This window comes from Pieris brassicae, chromosome 1, assembly GCF_905147105.1.
Source record: "Pieris brassicae chromosome 1, ilPieBrab1.1, whole genome shotgun sequence".
Taxonomy (NCBI): Eukaryota; Metazoa; Arthropoda; class Insecta; order Lepidoptera; family Pieridae; genus Pieris; species Pieris brassicae.
Window position 1 is genome coordinate 15151910 of NC_059665.1, and position 9435 is coordinate 15161344.

A 9435-nucleotide genomic window follows, 5' to 3' on the forward strand; every position below is an offset into this window, starting at 1 on the left:
GTTAAACCTTGTAATACATAAAAATATGTTTAACCAGTGTTTCCAATTTGACTTCATTTCACAGTATTAATCAATCTCTGACTTCATTATTTGACCGTGCCATGGCTTTGTTACGCTTGTCTACATTACCTTTATTTATATATTCCAAGAGTGGACTATGATGGTCTGTACTTAGTTATTATATTTACCATTTTAAAGATACATCAATTTAGCATTATTTTAAGCTTCATCTCGTCACAAGTAGTAATCAGTCCATTAAAAGTAAGATAGTGTACAAATATCAATTATTTAGGTAATTAATTTCGAATTTATTAATTGTAAACTTATAGATACTTACGATATTGTGAATAATTGTGTGATGTCGATAAAACGTTTTATTAATTGCATTATATTACATTTTTGGATGACGTTCGTTTTTTTAATTCTGATCCTTTTACAAATCATAATAGAATTTGTGATTATGTCATAATAGTATGTATAGATGATTCAGTCCATTTGAGTGCAATTACTTATATAATTGTAATATATATTTTACAAAGACAGGTATCCATATTAGTTTGTGGAATATTTAGTAGTTTTAATTCAGTATTTTAATGAATGAAAGTCTTTTTATTAACTCATTAGATGCTAAAATAGCTGAGACATAGCCTAGTATCCACATGAAGATGTTGGGGTGTCGATTTGAAAATCTAGGTTGGATACCTACTGGATATCCACTAACTGTGGACGACAAATTGTAAATTAAATATTGGCCATGTCTTATAAATTTATTACCATAAACACATTTACAAAAAATATCGAGGTAATTATTCGCTTTAAAAACTTATTCTTATACAAAAAAAAACAATTGATTTTGAAGTCATTATAACCTAAAATAATACCTATTATTTTTGGTTTATACACAATAGTGTGAAATTGCTATCATTATATGAACTTAATGTAAGCGTAAAATCTAATAATTCTCATTTGAACTTCAGTCAATAATATAACCTAAATATAACTATCATATATGATATACATCATAACTTTTCGTTGAGTATTGTGTCGATATCATTTAAAATGTCTTTATCGGTTTCTTTAGCACTTTTCTGGCAGCTGGCGACCACATCTGGTACATTTTTAACTAAGTCTAACTCTAAGTCCGCTACAGTGATTTCATTATCATCTGGTTCATCGCACAAGTCAACCACATCAACGGGTTCACCAATATTCGTCGATTCAACGTCTATTATGTCGCTATCATATGTTTTATCGTCGGATAAATCAACACTTACAATTTGGACTTCCGTATCAGAGTCATCACATTTGCTAGACTCATCAATATCTTTACTTTCACTAGTAGATTTATTCGAACTTCCACTTCTAATGAGACGTGGCTTAGAAGTCTGTTCGGCGATCTTGATTCTTTTAAATTCATAACAATTATCTACCAATTCATCGGCTTGCATGACAGACATGTCGCTCTGTTCTGATAATGTCCTTTTACGACTGACCACTTCCGCTTTTTTGACTTCGGGTTTTTGGGTCTGACTTGGCTGCGTCGGTGCACTTTTATCTAGTTTCTTATATACTATGGAATTGTTCCTAACTAATTTAATAATTTTATTACCCGCTGTGGTGATTGCTTCGTGAGAAGAGAGCTTCCTCTTCCTATTCAATGTGAGCGTGATTGGTGTCGGTTGTATGACTGTGTCTGGCACTTTTTTCTTTGCTCTTATTTCGTCTAGTGACAAAACTTTGAAGTCTACGGAGGTTCGCTTGTCACCGGCGGCTTGTTTACCTGCGATTTCATCGAGAGAGATTTTATCGTATTTCGTAGACAAATTGGCTCGAACTTTTTTGCGCTCCTTTGTAATGTCTAGGGCGTCGTAATTGTAGTAGGCTGCGGATTCGGCTTGAATCTTTTCGAGGAGCAAGAGCTCTTGCGACTTAGTCCTCGCGATTTTGGCAGGGTCGTCCGCCTCCGCGACGTCCGCCTTAGTCGGAGTGGAGGAGGGCGCACTCTCGTTGTCTGATTCTGTAAGAACACACCAAGCGATCGTGAGAAGACGCCCTTAAAGCGTAAAATGATTTTAGTAATTAAATTTGAAACGACCGCGGTAACTTGGTGTGTTCCTGTTCGCATCTGAAACTGACTTAGGGGTGGACGGTCAAAAATAATTACAAAAACCATAATACGAAACGTATTTATTTGCTCGTTGATAAATAACACAATATCAGTAAAACAAAGCCAGAGTACATCCTCGGATATTTGTTAGTTAAATCAAAGTGCTTACACGCCTTACTAAAATTAGAGAAACTCTTACAATTGTAACGCTAATATTAAAATAACAACGATTCCATAAGAATTAAACAAGAAACTTGGAGCCCCTGGGCGGAGATGGAAGCTAAGTGCCCTAGTTGCCCAATTAGTATAACAAAAGAAAACCTTCTAAGAATCAACTTGTACTAGGTGAACAAGGCGTAATCGACGATCGTACTATATGAGTCTGAATACCGTTAGTGTCGCAAAACAACTTTAACAAGATATTTTACAAACAACAGAAGCAGACCCTCTAAGAACTATCCGAGCCTTCACCGTGCAAACATATATCAATAATATTGACTGCAATAATACATAATAATACGTTTGCGTAAAGTACATTTTAAAAACTCTTAACGAATCTCGTTACAAAATCTTAAATCTATGATACAATAAAAATGAAAACTTTCCTTTAGTATTTTGGTAAAGTCGATACACAATTTAAAAGTATCGAAATAAAATTTTCTATAGTAAAAAGCAGTCTTACGCTTCGAATTTCCGATAAAGAACGCCTAATAAAATCAAAATAAAAGAAAAAACGTACGTGGGTACATATAACTGGCAATGAATATTAAAATCCTATATTTCTCTTAGCCTTAGTCACCGTTTTCGTAATTTTAAAACAAAAACCTGTATGATATAAAACTAAACAGGTACAAGCGAAACTAAATTTCAGCTGTCGCGTTAAAAATAAAATTTTCATTTTGTACTCAAATTATTTTCATTACTTAGGAAAGGTTCTTATTTAGGACCTATTTATAAAATAATCCGGTTGACTTAAAAAATATTAAAGAACTAACACTTGCAGACATATGTTATCCTTAGGCTTCTAAACAAGAAACAATCCTAAACTAAAAAAAAAATATTACAACCTCCAAAGACACAATTTGAATCCTATTTTTTTTAATCACTCCTAATTCTAACCTCCACCGATTATAACTATTTTTATTCCCTTTAAATATGTTTAAAATAATTAGATAAATAAAATGACTAGGCGTACCGTGGACCTTAACGATTTTTTTTCCATTTGTTACAACCATTCTGTTTCGAACTGATATAGGAACTTTTCTGTCAGTGCAAAACAAAACATATATTGAAACAATTAATTAGCTAATCAGACTAAGGTGCTTTTAGAACGGCTGCCGAGCGAGCGCCCAATGCTAATCTATCCTATAGTCGGTAATACATTTTCCTAAGCACAAATTTAATTTCGTAATAGTAGTCACAGTATTACAAACATCAATTCACGAAGTAGTCCCATCAGACTTCGAATATATTGCACTGCAATGCAGCGCTGTGACATCTATCCGCCTAACTACTTATAAACGCTCAGTGCGAAATATAAACTTTTATAAGACGCGACCCTTAACTCCTCTACATTAAACGCATCAAGCATTTTTTTTTTCATTTTTCATTTCACCTATATTAATGAGTTATAGTATCGTGTATATATATTTTTATTTCCATACTATGTACTTTATTAGACAAAGATTACATCGAGGTCTAAGATGGTAATACATTTCAAATGCACCCACACATAATATACATTTGAAATACTTGCGTGTTACATTTAAAACTAGAAAAAAAGCGAGTTAATATATTCCTCTAATAGATATAATTAGCTAAGATATGAACGAGAATACACTCTCTAAATTATTGCACATACAAAAATACCGACCTAGCTAATTAATTTTATTATCGGTCGGACTCGAGAGAGCTAATATAATTTAAATAGTTTAATATTAAAGGAAAATTTTAATAAAATCTAGCAACAAACGCACGACGCCGGGCTTAATAAATAAGCTAGAGTAAATAAACAAATCGATTTAAGACGAGCCTATTCGGATTTCATATAAAATCGAAAAGTCTGGATATTTATCAAGAATCAGATCCGATATATCTGTAACCTTCAATTATTTCTCTAACCAAAACTGAAAATTATATTTAACCTCTAGTTAAAGTTACTCATATTATGCCAAAATCTAAACAATGTATTGCTCTTAATAGCGGCGACCTAGCAGTGTCGCATTTGTTAAATTAAACTTGCCTTTAGAACGTGTGAAAACACTCAATTAATATAGTACTTTATAGATATATGATATATCATTGCTCACGTTCGTTTATAAATTTATAAAATTGTAAATAAAATGATTAAATAAATGAACTCTAAACACTTGGCGTAAAATCGTGACTATTTTGACATTTGACATTCCAAGCGTTTATTCTATTCGTTACCTACGCCACAATTTATATATTAGTGAGCGAACTTTACATTAGCTTAACCCATTTTTAAACCGCCTAACTTAACGACGTCTAATAATAGTCAGTTTGGGTAACTTTAATAAGTCACATAAAAGTAAAAATTATTTTATACGAAATCTGTGGCCACAAGTCAAAATTCAGGCTCACCCTATCTGACTATAGAAGCGCGATCTAACGTAAATTATAAACATCTCCTCACGTCAAGCCTTGGACAATTTGCTTTAACGCTTATAAATATTGCTAAACAATTATCTTGCGAGTAATATTATGCCACGTAAAAGGTTTAGTTAGTTCATGGAATAGCTAAGTTTCTACGGCTAAGATATTTTATGAAATCTATGAAACAATTAAGTGGTCTATTAAAGTTCATTAATATAAAAAAAAAATTAAAGAATTAAGATTTGAATTATAGGTGACACAAGATTTTCTTCATTAGTATTTCTCAAGTTTCCTTTTTAAATGGGTTGTTAGAATGTTTCTTAATTTAATTATTAAACTTTTGGTTTTCTCATTTCAGTATATTAACTGAACATATTTAACTTCAAGGCTATTAGAATATTTAGAATATTTTACCTCAAAAAGTCATATAATGAAAGCTATGTGATTCATGAACCGTTTCAAATTCAAAGAAAAAAGGCTGCTCGGACGAAAGCCTCAGGCAATTCCATAATTCAACTAAACTAATACGTAACAATTAAGCATTTTAATGGCGAAAATAAAAGTGTGTGAATCGCAAATTGTCCAAGTCTCAGGGGTTTCAATAGAGCCGCATACCTTCCTCGAAGTTAACGACGAGTGGGTCGACGGGTAACGGAGCGTAGGCTTCGTGTGGGGCGTGGGCGACTGCGTGGGCGTGGGCGTGAGCGTGGGCGTGGGCGTGAGGGTGGCCGTGGGACACTACTCGTCGCCCACCCAGCAGTTCGGGAGATGCCGGTAGCACTCCCAAGATGGCAGAGTCCAGCACTGAGAAGAAAAAAACTGTTACAGATGGACGTTTTCCACGATATTTTATAATTATTTAATTAGACAATAATTAAAAAATGACTTAGTTATTGGCTGCAAAAGTATGATAAAACTATATTCTATACATAATAAGTTTTAAGAATACATTGATAAAATGCCCTACCACTCATTAACTAATTATGATTAGTTGACAACATAAATTACTTAATCACTGTACTATTTGTATCATAATAATATAAGCTTAAATAAATAATTATTTATCCATCACAAAAAGCAGATAATTGTTAAAACAATTATGTAATGAGAATATAATTTCAAGGAATGGAAGCAGATTGTTATATGTAAAAAAAAATATTTATCTATTATTGAAATTTGTATTAAATGGTCCTCATTATTAATAACAATTACATTACATATTTTTTTTATTAAGTTCTCACTTCTTCATACAAAAGCCAATTATATTGCTTAGTTTATGGGTTACTAAGATGAGTACCCGATTGGTTTGAAAACTTGATTTACTAAAATAAAACTATTAACAGTAAAAAAGATAGATTTGTAAAAAAATATGCCAATAAAAACCACAAAAAGCCATAGACACTTGCATGCTGGGGAAAATGTCTTACCCTGTCGCTGTGGCCACAAAAGTGGAACTGAGGCTGGAGGTGGCACATTGGGAGTAGGTACTCCAGTGATGGCCTGTTCAGCACTTGCCTCCGGAATGCTGCTGGTAGAGGGGCTCTGAAAGTTATTATTTAATGATTAAAATAAGCCTCATTAAAATGAAACCTTTTTAAATTATTAAAATTATGTTACAAAAATTATTTCCCGATTTATGTATTTATTTGTGGATCAATAAATAATTAAATGCTATAAAACAAATTAGCTACATATTCATATACAGAAATCTAATAGATATATTCCTAAGGCCAAAAGGTATTCAAAAACTACTACAGGATATGGTGATTCATGTGAACATTAGTTTTTAATCTTCAGTAGTAACTTAGTGCTGAAAACTTGTAGATAACTTACTGTAGGAATAGGCCCAGGCTGGCTTGGGGCTATGCCATCAGTGCGGGCATCTGGATTCTTGTGCATAAATGGGCAGTGCTTCTTACGACAACCACCTGGTTGGTTTTCCCAATAACATGGTATTTGCTTGCGATTTTTCTATAACATTAAGATGACATTAACACAACATTAACATTATGAGTTCAGTCCACATCCATGTAAAAAAGGAAAATGAAAAACTGTAGTAAAGTAAACAAAAACTTACCCTCAGTTCCATGTGTCTTAGTTTACAATGTTTGTCCAGGCATTTTCCCTGTTGCCATGCTGAGCACATTGTCTCACAACCAAGAGCCGATGGCTCATGGCGAAACACACAATTGTCACCCTGTTTCCAAACAATAATTTTAATTGACTACCTTGCTTGTATTTTACATGTACCTAGTTGGTCAAAATTATGCAACCTATTATCTCTTATAAAGAAAAAGAAAACTAGATAAGATTACAATAAAAGGAATTAATGAATAACTGATAAACGAATGTAAGGGAAAAACCGAGCTAAAAATTAATTGGATGTGGTTTATAGCTATTTTATGTTCATAAATCGCACGCATGGTATTATATTACGTTGTTTTGCAGAAATGTAGTTGATGCAAAAAACTAAACTTACTACAGAAAATACATTAAATAAAGACTAAAAACTTACCTTAGTACATGTAGAATAGTAATAAAAGTAACAGTCGTTAAATTTTCTCGGCGACTCCATTCCTTCTTCTTGAAGCCAGGGTCTGAACAGAAATAATCTATATGTTACAACTTATCGTAAACACTAAATTAATATTCAAGTCTTACATTATTAATATTTAAACAAAAAATACAAGATTCTCTGATAACAAATTAAAACGAAACTGACACATTGTGGGACACATCGCGGCTTTAACATTTTCTACTAAACCCCTCTTACAATTGAATTCACTTTATATTTACTCACCGTATTAAAAGTAAACTAAAACTTAATTAAATTAAGAACACAATATTTCACAACAACCCTATCTATTACGAAATAATAAATTAACGTCAATATTAAGAGAAATTGTTGCAGTTATGAGATATGGCGGACATGTGGCGGAAAACCAACCATAGAGTGCATTCCTATAATGAAACCAACTTTCATTAAAAATGTAGACACAAATGAGAGCTCTGTGGTAACTGGTAACTCCACTGTCTATTAAGTCTACAGAGCTGCGCTGGCCTGCGCTTCTCAAAGTTTATGCTTATGTTTTTTTTTACTTGTAAATAACGTTAATTTACTTTTAATTGTTAATTAAATACATTATTGCAAAATAATTTGTTGTATTAATTAATTTAAAAATTTAAAAAAGGTAGGTTAAGAAAATTTTAATTACAAATTATACGTATGTAGCATGAATAAATGATTACTAAATTAAAGCAAATATCTGAATTGAAACAATGTAATGATATGAAGGAAGGACTTCTGCGACATCTTGTACATTATGAACTATAAGTTTTAAATAATTTCATAGAAAGAAAGGCATACAGTCGATACATTACGATAAGAAATTGGTTGGTTAAATATACGATAGAAGGAGCAAAAACTGCTGTAAAACACAAGGAAAAAATTAGGTAAAAAAGGAAGAAATTTCACATACCTCACACATTTTACTATTGTTTTTTGGAAGAATGGACGCATCTTAACTGGATCCTTTCAAAGTTCTTCAGAGCACTGTAATAGTAAACGTAAGACCTTGACGGTGATAACGAGACTACTGTTCGAAGGCTACACCACGACTACTGTTCGAAGGCTACACCACGACTACTGTTCGAAGGCTACACCACGACTACTGTTCGAAGGCTACACCACGACTACTGTTCGAAGGCTACACCACGACTACTGTTCGAAGGCTACACCACGACTGACTACACCCTGCCGTTAACGAAACCTACCTCTTGCGCAGGATAACTGTTGTATAAAACGTATGTGAGAGACAGAGATAGGAATATAGCAATAAGGGTGGGGGTCTAGGGTATGGTGTCGTCACGGATGCGAATGTTTTTTGATAGTTAATAAATAAGTAACTTATAAATTAATTCATTAAGACTCTTTTAAAAAATACAATTAAATTAAATTTATATTAAGACATTTTAATATAGTTGTGCTCCAAAACACCTAAAAAGCACAAACAGTATAACTAATTGTAATATAAATTATAATACATATTAATTTAATAATCTCCATTTAAATTATTTTACCATGATTTTATACGAGAGGCATTTTTTATTTATATATATTTACTAAATATATTTATTTAAATAAAGAGCTGTAAATTATAATCACAGACTAGAAGTAGGTTACATTATTTTGTGGATGTGCATTTTACAAGTATATCGATTCTTTTACATTGGTTATTAATTCGCCCAGATATATTTTATTTATAAGTCAGTAAAGTAAATGTATCTAATCTTTACTATGTAACAATAATGTCCCTACATTTCCGTCTTTGTGGGTGTGATTCAAAGATCAATAAAATAAGTTTGCAGTGTAAATTGTGTCAATTTATGTAATTAAATATTTGAATACTACTTTCACTACTACTATTTTACATTACAATGCTCACAATGATTATTATAATTTTTTTTAAAGCGTTTGAAAAAAATCTTATATTCTAATAACACAAATAATGTATGCAGCTACGTGTGATACTTTACCACATATTTCCACAGCTGTAGAATTAATATAAAATAAAAACTTATTAGTATTTATTCCATTTAAAAAGGTAACGAAAAACTTGATTTTGTAGACGTATTAAGTCGTTTGTTAATGTTAGTTGGAGTAGAGATGCTGTTGACCTATTACCATGAAACGGAACGCACATAGTTTGGTT

General features: G+C 32.1%; 1 protein-coding gene across 1 annotated transcript; it reads right to left on the reverse strand.

The window, feature by feature from the left end:
• Window positions 1-875: 875 nt before the first annotated feature.
• Window positions 876-7657, reverse strand: LOC123706915. Its single transcript, XM_045656544.1, has 7 exons — window positions 7524-7657; window positions 7239-7320; window positions 6801-6920; window positions 6557-6694; window positions 6151-6265; window positions 5339-5527; window positions 876-2017 (listed from the first exon to the last, which is right to left on the reverse strand). The coding sequence occupies exons 2-7, from the start codon at window positions 7296-7298 to the stop codon at window positions 1020-1022; spliced, it is 1620 nt and encodes a 539-aa protein (XP_045512500.1). The 5' UTR covers window positions 7299-7320; window positions 7524-7657; the 3' UTR covers window positions 876-1019.
• Between the last annotated feature and the right edge of the window lie 1778 nt (window positions 7658-9435).

What these genes read in the sequence shown, in the direction of transcription:
- LOC123706915 (XM_045656544.1), bottom strand. Translation starts at nt 7,298, where the DNA reads ATGGAGTCGCCGAGAAAATTTAACGACTGTTACTTTTATTACTATTCT. An exon ending in ACTATTCTACATGTACTAAG is followed by an intron (nt 6,921 to 7,238) that starts GTAAGTTTTTAG and finishes GTTTGGAAACAG; the next exon opens with GGTGACAATTGTGTGTTTCG. An exon ending in AGCCTGGGCCTATTCCTACA is followed by an intron (nt 6,266 to 6,556) that starts GTAAGTTATCTA and finishes AATAACTTTCAG; the next exon opens with AGCCCCTCTACCAGCAGCAT.